At 21.4% G+C, this 19,159-nt stretch overlaps 4 protein-coding genes across 4 annotated transcripts, besides 1 other annotated feature; 3 read left to right on the top strand and 1 right to left on the bottom strand.

Annotated features, from left to right (window-relative positions):
• Positions 1 to 277: 277 nt before the first annotated feature.
• PCHAS_1448300 (amino acid transporter, putative) lies at positions 278 to 5,808 on the top strand (the record flags this gene model as incomplete). Its single annotated transcript, XM_016799768.1, has 3 exons — positions 278 to 449; positions 551 to 5,484; positions 5,611 to 5,808. The coding sequence occupies 3 exons, from the start codon at positions 278 to 280 to the stop codon at positions 5,806 to 5,808; spliced, it is 5,304 nt and encodes a 1,767-aa protein (XP_016655015.1).
• A 1,221-nt stretch (positions 5,809 to 7,029) lies between these two features.
• PCHAS_1448200 (conserved Plasmodium protein, unknown function) lies at positions 7,030 to 9,786 on the top strand (the record flags this gene model as incomplete). The annotated part of the gene is made up of 1 exon (XM_731029.2): positions 7,030 to 9,786. One exon carries the CDS (start codon positions 7,030 to 7,032, stop codon positions 9,784 to 9,786), a length of 2,757 nt encoding a protein of 918 aa, XP_736122.2.
• A 478-nt stretch (positions 9,787 to 10,264) lies between these two features.
• Positions 10,265 to 11,251: a sequence feature.
• Positions 11,252 to 15,288: 4,037 nt separating this feature from the next.
• Positions 15,289 to 16,404, top strand: PCHAS_1448100 (conserved Plasmodium protein, unknown function; the record flags this gene model as incomplete). Its single annotated transcript, XM_016799767.1, has 1 exon — positions 15,289 to 16,404. The coding sequence occupies one exon, from the start codon at positions 15,289 to 15,291 to the stop codon at positions 16,402 to 16,404; it is 1,116 nt and encodes a 371-aa protein (XP_016655014.1).
• Positions 16,405 to 17,059: 655 nt separating this feature from the next.
• Positions 17,060 to 18,336, bottom strand: PCHAS_1448000 (ras-related protein Rab-2, putative; the record flags this gene model as incomplete). The annotated part of the gene is made up of 7 exons (XM_734969.1): positions 17,060 to 17,106; positions 17,209 to 17,260; positions 17,350 to 17,418; positions 17,505 to 17,706; positions 17,885 to 17,968; positions 18,064 to 18,202; positions 18,288 to 18,336. 7 exons carry the CDS (start codon positions 18,334 to 18,336, stop codon positions 17,060 to 17,062), a joined length of 642 nt encoding a protein of 213 aa, XP_740062.1.
• Positions 18,337 to 19,159: the final 823 nt, after the last annotated feature.

Here is a 19,159-nt window from a genome sequence, read left to right as displayed (position 1 = left end):
ACCAAAAAAATAAAGATATATAAGTCACCAAATTATAATATAAATATTTTTTTCAATAATTTCCCACATATATCTTATTTTTCATTTTATATCAATTATTTTATTTGCATTTGTATATATATGTGTTCATTTGAGGAACGTTGTTTCATTATATCCAAGCAAAATGTATATTTACACATTCTGCCGTTTCCATAATGGTTAACATTTGCGTTTGTTTGAGTTTAAACTTTATTTCACATATTATATTGTGATTTTTTGATTTATTATTTTAATAAAAATGAGCGCAAAATGGCTACCGAATATATCACTTTTTAATTTCAATAAAACAAATAATAAACAGAATTTTGTAAGAAGCCGTAAGCGGTTTCGTACAATTACGTGGAAGTATGCCAAAACAATTGGGCCGTTTGCTTCATTCATATATTTATTTAATCAAAGTATAGGATCAGGTATATTTAAAAGAAAAATTATTTATATGAAAATGTGTCCATCACTTAAACTCTCTCTATATATATTACCTAGTAATAATTTATTTGTAATTTGTCTATAGGTTTATTTGATATCCCAAGTTTAATTGATGAAGTAGGATGGATTCCAGTAATTTTCGGAAATGTATTTGTATGCTCTGTTGCTGCTTTTTGCAGTTTAATGATTTTAAGAGCAATGACTATTATACCAAAAAACAAGAATTTTGAGCAAAGGATTGAATATAGTGCAGTTATAAAATATTTTATGTCGAATGAAAAATATAAATTTGTTTCCTTTTTATATCATTTAGGGAATATATGCAACAATATTTGTGGAATACTTGTTATATCGAAAATAATTGACATATTCATTATTAAAATATTTGGATATACTATATTATTTGAAATATATCCTCAAATACAAATTAAAAAATGCTCCTTATCTTTTTTAGATGCTATGTTTAATGGTTATTACTATTCGAATACAGGAAATTATGAAACTATATTTATATGTGGATTTACTATAGGCTATATAATTAACGCAATAATATGTATAAACCTTTCGTCAAAAGGGCTAGAAGAAACGATAAACTATCAGTATGTTGTTTTTATGATATTTATGAGTTCTTTTTTATATTTATCCATTTCTTCAACAATTTATTTATTTTCACACAATTACAATGACAGTCCAACAGCAATTAAAAGCATAAATATGCATAATAATTTAATATTAAGTAGAGCCCACATTGAACCAGATTTAATAAAAAATTATCAGACATATAATGAATTAAATCATTTTAAAAAAACGCTACTGCTATGCAAAAACACACCTTCTAGTGAGTGTCTACTTTCGAACAATATTGAAAAAAACAGTTTTTCAAATTATTTAAATGGTTTATATGAATGGAATAATAATATAGATAAAAATGTAAGCGCGAAGAACAATAACGATAGTAAAATTTTAAACAACTTCAACGAAAAAAATAATATTTTACATTCAAAAGACGCTCCATTTTTCTGCTCATTTATGCGGTTAAACAATCTATATAAAAAGAAAGCTTATATTTTTCGAAATAGCATTTTTTTCCTCACAGTATTAAGTTGTTCTAAGGATTTAAAAATTCATAAAAGTGCCAACATTGTATATTTTTATTATGTATATAAAATATATAATGAATTTTATATCAACAATTCCAACGATACACAATCAGAAAAAATGAAACAATTTAATACGGACTCAGAAAATTTTATTGAAGACGAATATTATAATAATTATAAAAATGATTTAACAAATAAATATAGCAACTTTTCTAAAAATGGAAATAATACAAACAATAATAAAAATAAAGAAAAGGAAATACAGAAAAAAACATTTTTTGAAAAATTATATCTTATGATTAGTAAAATAGAAGGAATAAAAACATATTGTATGGGGAAAACATTTGCAAATTTTATTGATTCATATGGATTTGTTAGTAATATACCATCATGGGGAAATGAAATAACAGATGATGTTAATGTATCTAAATCTATATGGTTTACAGTTATATTTAGCAGCATTTTTTATTTTATTTTTGGTATAATATTTTGTTTAAATAATTCTTTTAAAAATATAAATACATCCGTTTTATATATTTTTAATTTAGTTGCTGTTGCCCCTAAAGTTATCACTGGATCTATATCAATGCGTTATGATTTAATGAATTTAGACATATGCTCAGATGGTGTAGCATTTTTTTTTGCTTGTATCGCACCATTTTTATTAGCATGGTTATTTTCAAATGGTATACTATTTTCAAATACATTTAATTATATAAGCTTAATATGTGGGCTTTTTTGTAATTTTCTATCGCCAGCATTTACTTATATAGCAGCATGTGAAAGTAATGCGTCTTTTTATAAAAACCCCTTAAGAAAATATACAATCGTTAATAGAAAAAAAACAGTACTTTCATCAAGCTCGGATATTCGAAAAGCTTTAGGGAATATAATTGATAAATTTGGAGATGATAATCATCATAATCTTCATATAGATAAAAATGATAACGAAAATGAAACACTAAAAAAAAGGGTAAGCAAATTTAATAGATCGATGTCTTTAAGCCAGTCTGGAATGTATAATAATTCAATAACCTCAAGTAATAATTCTGGAAGTTTTTTTATTTTTGAAAATGGGGAATATATACCTAAAAGTTATTCAAAAGACGATACTGACGTTACAAATTTGTCAAATAAATCATCTATTGAAATTACTCCATTACTTGATAATTTCGACTTGATGGAAAAAAATAAAATTGATAAAAAGGGAGATTCCTTTGATAATATAACAAACAAAGAGACTAATAAAATTAAAAAAAAAAAGAAAGGAATACGATTTTCAATTGAAGTAGAAAATGATGATGAAGACAACAATTTAAAAAACACTAATATATATAATTCATATGAAAAAAAGGAAAAAAGTAATGACAAAAATAAATATCAAAAAGAATCCCTTCCCTCCAAAAAAAAAGCAGTTTGTTTTTCAGAATCATTCAATACAGATGATGGAGAAGATAATCCTAATTCAAATGAAAACCAATACTCTCCAAGTATAGAATTAAATACAAAGGAAAATTATCCTAAAAAAAAAACAAATATCAAAAAAAAAATAATGTTTTCGGAAGAAGTAGAGGTGTGTAAGGATGAGGGTAAATATGAAGGAAGTAAAAAAAATGTGAAGAAGAAAAAAGGAGTAGCCTTTTCAGATCAAGCAGAAATGAATTGTGATGATAAAAAACAAAATTTAAAATTTAATGATGATATTGAAGCTTTTGCATCAGAAAAATATACCCAAGAAGATAACACAAATTTATATAAAAATGAAAATAAATTAAAGAGTATATTATCAAATGAAATAAATGATAGTTGTATAACAAAATTCAAACCAGGAAAAGAACCCCAATTAATGAGTGCTAATGACGGTAAGGAAAAGGAATATATTACATGTGCTAAAAATAGTGATAAAGGAAGTATTGACAATAAATATTCACATGAAAAAATGTCTACTTATGAAATAGTACTAAATAATAGAGAAATTACTCAAGAAGATATAAAAAAATGTGAAAACACCAACAAAGTGATAATGGAAAATATTTGTGAAAATAAAAAAAATAATGAATTTGCTTTGTCTTCAAGTAAAGGTAATGATAATAAAAAATTGGGTGTAAATTTAAACACTCCCCCATGTTTAGAATATGAAAGAATTCTCAGCGATTCAGCTATTAATTATAATGTAAATGATGAAATTAATGAAACCGAAAAAAACAGAAATGAATCAATTATTAAAAATAGAAGTTTCGAAAATCCTGATCACCAAATTTTTAAACGGAAAAGAGAAAAATTAAAATCTCAATTTAAATCTAATATGCCAAGGAATTTTTGTAACTATAACAAATTAATACAAGGTATAAATTCGTTAAAATCTGAAGAAGAAAACGAAGATATTAATAATACCATAGTAAACTATTCAACACAAAATGAAACAACTTTTGATGATGATAATGTTAATTGTGATTTATCCACCCCGTGTTATGATATAGAAAAACATAAAAGTATATCCAAAGAAATATGTCCACAAGAAACAATATTAAAAAATATTGACACTGGAATTGATAAAAAAGAAACAGTGCATTACCATGAAAAAAATGAAAATATTAAATTCCAAGACTCGGAAAAACTTTTAAATAAAGAACAAAACAACAAAAATAATTCATGTTATAAAATATCTCTGTCATTTGAAAATAATATTACTCATGAAAAGGAAAATCAAATGCTTCTGCCACAGCATTCAATAAATGAACATGATAATAGTAAAAGTAATACATTATTTGTTAGACAAAGGAAAAAATTGAAATCATCTTTTCATGCCAATGGTAATATGATAATTGGAGATAGTAAAGAAGCGATACATGTAGAGCAAATTAATAATTTTCGTAATAAATTTAATATTGAATCTGATTTAAATGATAATAATAATAATATACAAATATCTGAAAATGAAATTAATGATGAAAAGGCTATTGAAAATACAGACTTCGAAATCGTCCCAATATTAAAAATAATGAAATCTTATGAAAACCACATATTGACAGAGAATGACGATTCTCCAATAAAAAATGCGAAAAAAAATAAACCCATAAAAAATGTAAGACATCAAACACATTACAAGTTCGCTGATTTATCAGATTTGTACGATGATATACATAAGTACGAATTAGAAAATGTTGAAACAAATTATGTAAATACCAAACCAGATAATGATGAGGAGAGTAAACACCTTTTGGAAATAAGTAAAAATAACAATTTAAATAAGGAGAGAAATGAAACGGCTGAAACGTCTTCATCAATAGAAAATGAAAAATCATCTATTATAAAACAAATAGAACAAATATATACAGAACTAGCAGACAAAATGCATTCTGGTATTTCTGAAATGTCTACGAACGATGACATTGATTATGTTGATATACGTCAATTTAAGATAATAGATAATAATAGCCCAGTTAAACATTATTATAATGTTTTTCATAAAAGTAAAAATTACAATTCGAATAAATATGAATATATATATTCAAATAATATTATTTTGAATAATAAAACAAATATGGATCATTTATGCTCCATATTTTTATTTGGTAACCCTTTAGAAAGAAATGAAGAATATGAAGAAAGCCGAAAAAAAATAAGTAAAAATAATGAAACCACTAATATAACTAGTTCCCAAAATAAAATATCAGATATAAAAGAAAGTTCCAGCATTTCTACACGTTTTAAAAATACAAAGAATAGTTTATCCAGTTCCGGATTACATGAAAAACAAATATCAATTAACTCACCTTCCTCTCGAAATATAGAAAATTATATCGAAATCGTCAATAAAAATTACAATATCAAAAGTACATCAGGCACTGTTAAACCATCAGCTTTGAAAAAGACAAGCGTGAATTTTAGTGTAAATGATGAATTTATTAACAATGAGGTAACAAAAACTATTATATAACTTTAATAAAATTATATTACACTATTTAAAATTAAATAAAAATATGTCTAAATACCTTAAAAGTTTTGCATTACATACATATGTATATATATTTTTTTTTTTCAGGAATTAAATAATATAATAAAAAGTAATGATATAAATATCAAGAAAAACAGTTCTAATAAAATTGAAGTAATGAAAATTCGAATTCATGTCTATCCAGATATTCTTCAGAAATATCACGTAGAAACAACCTACGTATTATTGGGTTTTTTGACCGCCTTTTCATTTGTTGGCATTATAACTGATTTGTTATTTGGATAAATGCAAAATTTATATATTTCTTTTATGATAAAAATATTTTTAAAAGAAAATTATTAACTGATTTGCATTGTAGATATATATTTGTGAATTTATTTTTATACCTTTGTTTAGTTTGTATTTACCATTATAGTGTCTACATATTTATATTTGTATGATGTGATTGTATACATTTATAAAATGTAGAATCGATAAAATATTATCCTGTTATTATATTGTAAAAAATTATGACTATATGTTTAATCTTTTATAATTTTACTTTATTCAACTGTGTATATAATATTTTTTTGTTATGTAACATTTTTTTTGCAGATATTTTGTTTCTTTAAATATATTTTCATATTATGTATTTTGAAACAACCCATTTGTTAATTCATTGAAAAATACATTTTGTTCTGTTTTTTAAGTTTAACTCTAGACATAAATAATATAAAAAAATGTCTTTATATAGAAATTGTTTTTTTTAAATCTTAACCATATTTTTAGTACAATGCTATTTCAATGTAATGAATAAAAAGGTATTTTTTTAAGCATGGTATTTTTATGTGTAAACTATGCATTTTCCTTAACATCAATTAATATTCCTATTTACGTTAAAAAGTCCTAAAAGGTTATAATTAATTTACGTTTACGTATAAATATGTGTGTGTTTTTTTTCTACTCATTAAAATTCTATTACTATTATAGTAATACAAAAATCTACGGTCTTTATTTGTCGTGGAATTTAACAATTATTGATATATATATTTTTCTATTATTATAACAGTTTCAAGGGCATCATATTAATTAATTTTTTTCTACAAATGTTATAGATAAACTATAAATTTTTTGAATGTGCCCTTTTTCAATATGATTAGGTGTTAATAAAAAATTGTAAATAACTATAATGCACACTTATTATTCTACAAATTATTTTAAAAATAGAAAAATAAACACTTTCTGAAAATTTTATGGTATAAACTTATGTTTTTAATGCTTCTTTGTTTTTATCGTTAAAAATTTTTAATTATGTATATATAAGCTTATTTTACACTTTTAAGAAAAAAAGACATTTAAATTTCTATATATAATGTATTAAAGAAATATATTGTATTAAAATTAATTATTTAATATTATTGTGTAATTATATTTAATATAAAAAAAATAAATAAGAAAAGTACTGGTAATTTTTAAATGAAAATAAAGAGTATTACATGTATATATGTATTTATATTATAGTTTAAAATGGAATCAATAAACAAAGAGAATTTGAAAATCAAATATAAAATATTAGCTATATCATCTACTGATAAAGATCATGATGTTACTAATTTGTTAAAAAACACTGGCAAGGAAATTCATAACCCGTGGATAAGTGAAAAAAATTGTTCATATCCCCAAGAGATTATCCTACAAATAAAACCAGCAAAAATCAAATATTTAGAATTTTTGTGTCATGAATATGCCATAAGTAAGAAAATTGAAATTTTTATGTCTAATAACAATAAAGACTATTTGAAAGCTGGTTTTTTTAGATTTAATGATAATACTTCAACACGTTATTGTGCCAGAGAACTTAAATATGTATATTTACCATGTACCATAAAATGTACATATATCAAATTTAAGTTACATAACCCATATCATAATTTACTAAATATTAATTCACAAATTGGACTATATTATATAAACATAATTCCTGAAGATGTTATTTTAAATATTCCATCAGAAATCAATTCTACACTTAAATTAAATTCATTAGACAATAAAAAAAGTACAAATGGCAATAATTGTGGAGGTAGTAAAAAATCGTTACTAAGAAAAATAGAAGATGCTTATAATTCAAATATAACAAATACTAATAACACAAATATTTCTTCAGGAGAAATCCATTGGGATCGTAAAAATTTTCATTCGAAATATGATAAAAATCAAGTTCACTTATCATATGAAAAGTTAGAGAGCAAAATACGATGTTTTGAAAAAGTAAAAGATGAATGTGTTGCAAAAGAAAAATTTGACATGGCATGTGAACTAAAAAAAATTATAAATATTTTTATTTTTTTAAAGAATACTATAATATTTTTAAAAGGCAAAAAAAAGACATATGTCAATGACGAGAATTATAACAAAGCTAAAATGCTAAAAGAAAAGGAAATAAAAATAACAATTATAATAAAGAATATTGAGGATTTGAAAATAATAAATGATTGTTCAAAAAAATGGTATTATGAATGGCTCATTTTATATCACAAAGAACTGGAAATATATGAAAAAGAAATAAGCAAAATTGTATCAAATGAAAATGTTAAAATTATAAAAAAAAAATGCGGATTTTTAGACCATTGCAGTGGTACTGATGAGGGAGATGCTGATTTAAATAACATTTTGATGCTCATTTGCAGTGATAATGAAAAAAAAAGAGAAATTGGATTTGATTTAGCTTATAAGTCGTTTGAAGATGCTACACGATGCAAAACTATATGGCATAGTAACTTAGATTCATTGTGTTTAATTATTAAAAGGGGGATATTTGATTCAGGGTTTAGTATATTCATTAAGAGCGTTGCCGCTTTAGAAAAAATGCTAAGTATATTTGAACAAGATTTCTTTAAAATGACCAACAGAGATTATTGTAATTATAATGATACAAACCTAAAATATATAAAATTCATAATTTCTTCGCTTCTGAAACGTTTAGACGATTCTAATCTTGATGTAGTAGACATATGTATAAAAACAATAATGATGATGTTACATAATAATTTTATTTCTTTTAAGAATGTATTTTCTACTATTTTATCAATGCTATTTTATTCTTTTTCCACTGATGTAACCGAAATAAATGAAAAGATAATTGTTAGTTTAATGAGTTTTTATTACTCTTTAATAAACAAGTATTATACTTCAGTGAAAAATTATATTAATTTAAAAAAGGTTCTTGAAATTATATCTCTCTTTCTACAAGTAAACATTGAATCTATTAAACAAACGTCCTTAGATTTTTTTGTTAATATTTATAATATTGTGGAAAATAGCAATGAGATATTTGAAGACTTTTTGTTGAACGTTTCATTTGATATTAAAAATCTTATAATAAATCGATTAAATCAGGAAGAAAACGAAAAAAACAAATTACCAAAAGATAATAATGGAAGAAGACAAAGTGAACTATGGGAAAAAAATAATTTGTCTATAAGTAATAACGATTCAGGACACAAAAACTCTTACTTATATAATACATACTCGAATATTAAAGATATATCCCATGAAAATAACAGAGAGGACATCAATAAAATAGAAAATATTAATAATGATATTAAAAGGAATATATACACAGAAAAATGTGGAATTATAAGCAATAATATTAAAGATCCTAAGCTAATTGATAAGCATTCAAAAATAGTAACATTGAAAAACAGTGATTTAAAAAAGGATACATATCTTAGTGAAATTAAAGAATCTTCTGGAAACAGTGAAACAATAGTTGGTTCAAAAATACCAATTAGTTTACATAAGAAAGATGCGATCAATACATGTGACGAAAAGAGTATAACAAGGGAAATACTCATAAAAAGAGGGAGATCTATTGATTATTCTACAAAGATAGAAGAATATGATGAAGCTCACGTTTCTCCTTTTACATGTAAATATTGCTTCAAAACAGATAAAATGTTTACAGAAATTGGTTTAGAAAAACATTGGATTAAAAATTGTCCTATGCTTTGTACTTGCCCCAATTGTTTCTTAATAGTCGAATTGGTTGTTATTCATGATCATTTTCTATCTGAATGTTCACATAGTTATATGTATACTTCATGTGAATATTGTAATGGGGTCGTAAAGAAAAGTTTATTAGATTTTCATGTTATGAATGAATGTATTGGAAAGAAAAATGATTATCTCTCATGCTACTATTGTTCTCTTTGTATTGAATCATTTGAGATTGATAAATGGAGAAATCATTTTCTATCATGCCCCAAAAATCCTAGATTGAATTAAATTATTGTTTATCATGCTGTGTTAATCATCATTATTTATGTAAATTTTGTCTATCCTTTATACATAAATTATACTTTTTTTGACTGTTTTAACACTAAAATTAGGTTTAATAAATTTAAAACAAATCATTGATATCATACAATTTTTAATACCATTACATTGCATAGCTGTCTTAAAGATAAATACAAAATATATTTGGGGTTTTAATAATCGTGAAATTAAAAATAAGTACTTAACATATTTTCACATTTTTTTTATGTGGAATTAAATATTTAATAGATATATTTTATATTTCACTTCTTTCATTTATTTATTATAAAAATTACTTTAATTAAGTTTTAAAAACAATATAAAAAGAAAGGGATTAATAAAAAAACAAAAATATAATAATGAAATAATAATTATAAAATAATTGTATATTAAAACAAAGATTTTAAATAATTATTAAAATATAAATGTGTAATTATAAATTAATAATATTATAAAATAATAAATAAATTAATTTATTAAAATAATAATATTATTATAATAAAAAGAAATAATATAATATTAATTAATTTAATTAAATATGTATAATAATTAAAAATAATAAAATATTAAATTAATTAAAATTATTAAATATTATATATATTTAATAATAATTTATATATATTATATATTTTAAGAATTAAATATAATTAAATTATAAAATATTAATTTTATTTAACTAAATTATATTAAAAAAATATTAATTATATTAAATAAATATTAATATTATTATTAAATATTAATTAAATTATATTATATATTTAATTATTTATTTTAATTAAATTATTTATTATATATTATATAAATAATTAATTAATTAGTGTAAAAAATATATTAAATTTAAAATTAACATCATAATTAATTTATTTAATAATAATATTATTATATTAATAATTAAATTAAACTTAATTAATAATTATTTTAATTATATTATATTAATATTTAATTATTTTATTTATATTAATTTAATTATTTTAATATTATATTTTTAATTAAACACATTTATATATTATAATATTATATTAATTAGTATAATAAATATTTAATTATATTATTTATATATTATTTATTTTTAAATTTAATTAATTTATAATTATATATTTATTATTTTTCATTATTATATTATTAATATATTTTTTTATTATATTAATTAATTTATTTAATAGTTATTTTAATTTATTAATTATTTTATAATTAATTAATATTTATATTATATTAATTTATTTAATAATATTATTTATTATATTTATAATATAATTAATTAATATTTTTAATAATTATTTAATATTATATTATAATTTAATTAAATTTATTAATATTTAATATATTATATTAATTATTTAATAGTTTTTAATTATTTATTTAACTGTTATTTTAATTATAATATATTATTTTATAAATTATTACATTTATTATTTTTATTATTATATATATTTTTAAATTATGTTATATAAATTAAATAAGTGCATTATTATTTATCGATTTAATATAATTTTAAAAATTTGTTTATATTTAATAAGTTTTAAATAATTAATATTTAAAGTATTATATATTATTTTTATAATATAAAATAAAACTGTCTATTTTTTCTTTTATAATATATTAAACAAATTATACATTTTATACAAAAATAAATAACAGTTTTATTGTAAGCATATTTATATAGTAAATTTTATTTGTAAATATGTGTATTATTTCGAAAAACTATTTTAAAAGAAAGGATTCGTTATACTCTTTTTTAATAAAACAAAATATATATATTCTTATATTAATCCTTTTATTTTTAAAAATACAGACGTGTGTCTAACTTCATTTAATGATCCTACTGTTGATAATAGAAAATATGGTATATAAGTTATTTGCATATAATTTATATAATTATCCCTTACTGCATCGAAGAATTGCCCCATATAACTATGTTATCACTTGAAACATTTGCTTAAAAAATGTATCAAGTATTATGAAAATGATGTTTAATACACATGTTATCTATCTCAGTATAGTTTAAATTATACATTTTTATATTAGAAAGTAAAAAGTAGCACTCTACAACAATGCTTCATGTTTATAACATTTATATATATTTCATAATAATATTAAAGCATATTTCAATAACTTTAATTTTTAGCTACCATTTGAATATAATGAAAACTTCAAGTATAGCTTAAGTATACAATCATTTTTTTAATGTAATAATTCCACTAGAAAATTAAATAAATGTACGTTTGCTTACTATCTACCAAATAGCCATTTGAAATTAAACCTTTATAATACACAATTGCCAACAATTATATGATAATACTTTATTAACGGCCCAATACACATGGTGTAAACGCCGCTAAAAAGTCTTATTTTTTTTAAATTGTTTATGAATGAGTAAATTCCCCTTGCAGGTGATAATTTTTTATTTACAAATATTAATATGCTTATTGTCTTTTTCTTTTTATTTGTAATACACAAAAGGACTTATTTTTTTCATGCTATAAAAATTAAAAAATGAATTTAAAGCATGCTCTCTTTTAACTGAGTACACCTTCCCAATGAGCATTAATTAACACTTATAATTCTCCTTTAATTATATTGTATAATTTTTATGTTTCATGATGGATATAATATAATATTTGGTAACATTTAATGAAAAAGCGATTTTTGTTACCTTTTCATTATATATTTTTCCTTTTATGATGATAAAGGCAACCTTTTATCTTTATTACGTTAATTAATTTTTTGTTTTTTAACCATTTAATTTTCGTATATCAAATGTTTAATCTTACATTTCTTATTATATATATATGTAATATTCTTTAAATAATTGAAAACTAATATTTTATTTTTTCTATACTAATGAGTACTCTGCTTCTTTTCTAATAGACAGGTTTTATGTTCTTAACTTTTTGATATCGATTTGTTAATTCGTAGTAAAGCATTATTAAGGATCGCAATAAAATTAGCTATACTTTTTATATAATTGTTAAAAGTATGTAAACAATTTATGCATGATGAGAAATTATATGATATAGTTGATCATTCTAAGAGCATGCTTCTTAAGACTAAAAATTAAAATATGTTATAAATATCTTTATCGCTCGATACTTGTTGAAGGATTGCATAATAAAACAGGTACATAATTAAAAATTACTAATATATGATTATTATTTGTTTTATTTTTTAAACATCAAAGAGAAAAATATCATAACCCTTAATAAATGCAACTTTACATACTAATCTTAATCACATAATATTTTAAACCATTCTATTATACTGAAATTTTGTAACTAAATCATAGTTAAAATAATACAATGCATTGAGCGTTCATTCACAGATGATTTATACAACATTTGTTGCGTGTCTTTAAAATAATACTTAGGAACAATCTTAGGAAAACAAACATTTAACATGAAATGACATGATTTATCACCAAAAATATATTGAAACACGACATATTGTTCAAATAGGGGACCTGAATATAGAAGTGAATTTATATTGCATAATTTTTCCACCTAAAATTATATGTAATTTTTATATATGGTCAGCATATATCATATTTATCCCGCTAATTTTATTTGGCAAATATTAGTATTCGAAGTTGCATTACATTTTTAAATAAAAAACATTATATATAGACAACACGATCTTATATGTTTCAACACATGTATCTAATTTTAATTAAAACTTTTCATTATTTATTTAAACAGAGTTTGAATTTTTAAGTGATTTATCATATATTAGATATGTTTTTATTATTAAAAATATGTTATGATTTCCACTATATCGCATTGCACTTAATTATAGATAGAGAAAGAGAACGAAAAAAACAAACCAAAAAGACATTTGCTAATAGTAAATGGCGAGTTGTAACTATATTTCAGTAATGACGATAACAGTTCACTCTTCGAAGCTAATTTGAAAAAATGAAACTCATAAATGATATAAACTATGGGAGTACATTTATGGATGTTAATGCAAAATGTTTTTTTAACTATATTTTACATTTTAATATATGGTAAAAATGGGGATTGTAGAAGGAGAACATAATTGTGTTGTTGATAAGAGCCATCTAGAAATTATGGTATAATCGTATTTGTCAATTTTGTTGATTATATAAAAGTCTTAGGATTTGTTCACATATATAATATAATGTTTGAATGCATTAAAATGCGCACACATATATACCAAAAATTTTATTAAAAAATATATTATAATAGTAAAACTATAAAACGCATTAACGGGTCACACATGGTGAAAATTTATAATAATTTAAAATCATTAAATTTTTACACAGGAATATACGAATCATACACCGTTCTATGCGGTACTAAAAAACGTCTATATATAATAAAATGAATCATTACCAAGGTTTTATAAAAATTATGAATTAAGAAATTTTTTTTTTATTATTCACACGTTGACCTTTTTAAAGTTACACTAAGATTAAGAATTACACAAAACAAAATATTCAATAAAAAATGTGTAAAAGCACATTGAGACTAATTATACTAAAATTTCAATTATTACTCGCTCCTATATTAATTTATATTGTGCATTTAAATTAGAGAATGGAAATTATTATATTCACGATTATCACATATTTTACAATTGCTAATTTTACATGAATTGTTTACGAAATTTAAGACGTATTAAAATTAAAGTCATTCTTAATAATTTTATATTTTTAATAACCCTTTGTGTAAATAGTAATAAGCCTGCTAAAATTTTTAAAGCACTTATATTATTATTGCGGCTCATTTCTAAAAAAGTTTCCACAAAATAGTATTTTACACATTATAATTTTTCAAAATTTAGTAAAATATGCAATTTATGATATAGGCTTTTCAATGATCTTAAGAATTTTTAAAATTAAAAAAATATGTAAGGTCATTTTTTTTTTGCACACGAAAAAAAAACATAATATAACTTATACAATATAAAAAAAATTATAAAAAAAGCTAGCTGTTATAGAAAACGAAAAAAAAAATTTTTTTTTTTTATTTTTATTTATAAATTACATAGATTTAATTTTTTTTTGGAAAATTTTATAAATAATCCTACACATTATTTTTTTTATGTATATGCTATTCTTAAATGCTAATGTAAAAAGTAGAGTACAACAAAAAAAATAGTTTTTAAAAAAAATAAGCAATTTTTTGTGCTTCATATTTGTCTCAAAATTAACATAGTTATATTGTAAATAACATGTTTTAAGTCTATTTTTATACGTATAGATATATATGAATTTTTAAGATATTAATTAAAGAAAATTTTATTTAAAGCGAAAAATACACAAAAATGACGCTCATGATTTAATTAAATGCTAATTTTCCATTTATTATTTTTTTAAGTTTTAAAAATAATTTTGTTATATTTCATCATTTTGTTTATATTTTTATTGTATTTTTTGTAATTAATTCTTTGTAAGTGGAATAATTATGATTCAAAGGGAAACGTCATAATTTTTTTTGATAGCAGTTATAAAAGATGCTATGGGAACAAAATTTGAGTGAAACATATAAATTATTGGGGAAAAAATGGATCCAAAATTTTATTTATAACATTGGAGAAGCTAAAGAGACAGCTAAAATATGTATGCATCTTATATTTCGGGGTTATTTCAGTAAAATCATAAACACTAGGAAAATACACCTTATTAATTTATATGTTAAATATATTTGCAACCATGCAATTGCAAAGTTTGGTAATAAACATCATAAAGGTGTAAATTTAAAAAACCCTATTAGTGATTTTTTTTTTAAATATACTATGAACAAAAAGATCGAAAAAAACACAATTACATTATACACTTATAAGAAAAAAAGTGATTTAATAACAAGCGATGTGCATTATAGCACAAAGGGAATATGTACATTGGAACCAAGTGATGAACACTATGTAATTAATCTATATAATGAAACATATGCGCAAGATGAACTGAAAACATCTTTAAATAAAGAGAAACCAGTAAGATGGGAATCAAGTTATAGCATAACTGAATATAGTGAATATGAAAAAAGTTCTGAAAGTGATAAGGCAACAAATAGCAGCTCATATTTTGGAAATAGTATGTTAAATTTTGAAACATTAGAATATGACGAAGATGAAGTAAATGAAAATATAAAAAATTGCTATTTGTACAATGGGTACATAAATGCAAGCACGTATAAAAAATCCGGAGAATATAAATTTTTAAAAAATCATTTAAATGAAGATAAAAATGTAACATTAAATATAGAAATTGATTCTTCGTCACAAAGCTACAATGAAGAAACGGACCAAGAAAGTAAACTTGAAGGGAATTATGAGAAAGCAAACCACGGATTAAATGATAGATATAAAAGAGGAATAAGGGTAAAAAAAAACAAAATATATGAAGTTTATAATACAGAAACCACAACATTAGAAAATATGTACTATGAAAACTATTTAAACGAAAACTATTCTTCGTCATATGGCTATACAAGTGATAACAGTGATGATATAAATGAAAGTGATTTCATCGATAATGATTTTAACCATAGCAATTTAAATGATAAATACCAAAAAAATAGTTGGTGTCAATATAGTATAAACAGTTTTGATACTATTTATAATTATTAAAAAAATTAATATAAGATTTAAAATATCGACGAAAATCCACATAATTATGTTTTTGTGTGTGTGTGTAAGATTATTAATATATATAATTCATTATAAAAAAAATGTTATATACAAATAATTAAAATTAGGATGCAGATAAATAGACCTTTTTACTGCATTATATGCATTTCATTATTATATATTTTTTTCATTTTTAATTAATACCCTTTCTTTCTATATACACATTATGCTTCATATTTTTTAATATTTTTTTTAGTATACTATTTTTAATCTACACAAAAATGAAATGTTATTCTGCTTAATTTAATTCATATTTTTTTAAATTGAAATTCTCATAGAATATGAAAGGCAAAAAAAGTAAATATTTGGTTACTTTTTTTCCCCTTATTTTTTTAATTTTAATAAATATAAAATTTAATTTCAAAGTAAAAAAAAGAAAAAATATAAATTTTAAATATAAATGAACAAATTTAGCATGCATACACTAAAAACGAAAAAAAAAAGAACAATAAGGTAATCATGCAATGATATTCCATTAAAAAAAACATATAATTTACATATATATGCTTGTCATTTATACATAATATTTAATTATATAGAAGAAATATCTATATGAACAAACTATAAAAAAGTGTGCCAGTCTTATTACAAAAGCTTAACAACAACTGAAAGATGCTCGCGATTCAGACATCATTGGGATATCTAAAGGGGAAAGAAAAATAAAATAAATAAATGTATACAAATAAGTATAATTATATAAATGTGTGTAAAATGGAATTGTGTATTTATTTACAATTGCTTTACCTAATTTCACCCTTGAATATTGACTGCTTGGTCCGTATTTAATTCCGTAAGACTGCAATAAAAAAATCAATTTCCAAAAATGTTTACTAGGAATAGTATAAATAAAAGTAAATATATAAAATTTAATATAAATTGCATTACCTCGTTACTTAAGTCATAAACATCATTTAAGATATTGTCGTATATTTTTCTTGCTGTATATAAAAATGCCTAAAAAAAGGGAAGAAATGAATGATTGGAATAAAACTAATAATTCATCTTACATAGAATATATAAAAAATAAAAATGTTTAGTACCTCTTCAACATTTTTTGCTGTTTTTGCTGAAGTTTCTAAAAATATCAAACCATTTTGTCTTGCAAATTGTGCACCTTCTTCAGCTGAAACTTCTCTTCTTTCTAAATCACATTTATTTCCTACTAAAATGATAGCCATGTGTGGGTTTGAATTTTGGCGAACTTCATCTAACCATCTATTTAAATGGTTAAATGTTTCTCTTCTATAAATCCCAAATACAAAAAGAAAAAGGGAAAACAATAATGAATAATAATGTAAATATAATATTGTATGTTATATATATTTTAGTAATATTGAAGCAAAAACCGCCAATATAATCTTTATTACTATGAAACATAACTTTATTATTAGGGGTATGTAAAAATTATGCATATGCATACCTAGTTATGTCATAAACTAATAAAGCTCCTGCGGCTCCACGATAATATGATCTCGTTATAGATCTAAAGGATTCCTGACCAGCACTAATAAAAAATATAATAAAATAAATATATATAACAAAAATTATAAAAATATAAATATATATTTATTTTATTAATTTTATGTTTTATTTGCATACGTATCCCATATTTGAAGCTTAATTTGTTTATTGTCTAGATTTATTAATCGTGCTCCAAATTCTACACCAATTGTTAAATCATGATCAGCTCTAAATCTTTTATCTGTAAATTGTAGCAATAGACAGCTTTTTCCGACCCCTTAAAAAAAATTAAAAATAATAATGTTGGTTGTATTATTTATTGTATGGGCAAAGGATTTAATTATTTACATTCTTGAAGTTACCTGTATCACCAATTATTATATACTTAAACAAGTACTCATAAGGAGACATTTTTATTTTTATTATGATATTTTTAATTTCTATATCTTTTTAAATATATACTTTTATACTTTAAAACAATATATTTTCATTGGTTTTGGTCAATTTGTTTAATTCTTAAAGTCAAATGCTTTAAAAAGTAATTACAATTTTAAAAATCTGTATAACGGTTTAACAAAAAACATTAAAATTTAGCTTATTGGTTTATTCTCTCTATATAGTATAAAAATCCTTATTATATATATATTATTCTATTTAAAAAAAAAAATTATATGTATATAAATATCACAAAATATGTGTTTTCTTATATATTATTTTATGTTTTTAAATTTGTACTTTAGTTTAATATTAAAATGTTAATTTAAAGAATGATAAATTTGTATAAACACTCATTTATTATAGATATTTATTATTTTCATTTTTCTTCCATCTTTTGGTTTTTTGATTTTTGGTAAATATTTTAAAATGAATAAAAAAGTATAAAAGAATTAACGGTAATTCTTCTTACAATTTTTTGGAATAAATACAAATCATATATTATTGTATAAATATAATATGTGTGTTTTATGTAAATTAAAAAAAAAAAAATTAGGAAAAAAAAACGTTAAGCAAAAAAAATTCTGTGTATAATTATTTACATAGAAACCTTTATTATTTGTTAAGAACTTATGAGTATAATTACCATAATCTCCGTTTTTTAAAAAATTGCTAGTTGTACTATATTATATATTTTTTCCTTTATAATCCTATAGTATAGTATACAATAAATAAATATAAGAGAAACGTAATAATGGTGGTAATATGGCTATTTAATATTAATTCCACCCTAAAAAAA

Source organism: Plasmodium chabaudi, assembly GCF_900002335.3.
Source record: "Plasmodium chabaudi chabaudi strain AS genome assembly, chromosome: 14".
Taxonomy (NCBI): Eukaryota; Apicomplexa; class Aconoidasida; order Haemosporida; family Plasmodiidae; genus Plasmodium; species Plasmodium chabaudi.
The sequence above is the reverse complement of the archived record's forward strand: the minus strand, read 5'-3'. Positions and strand labels throughout refer to the sequence as shown.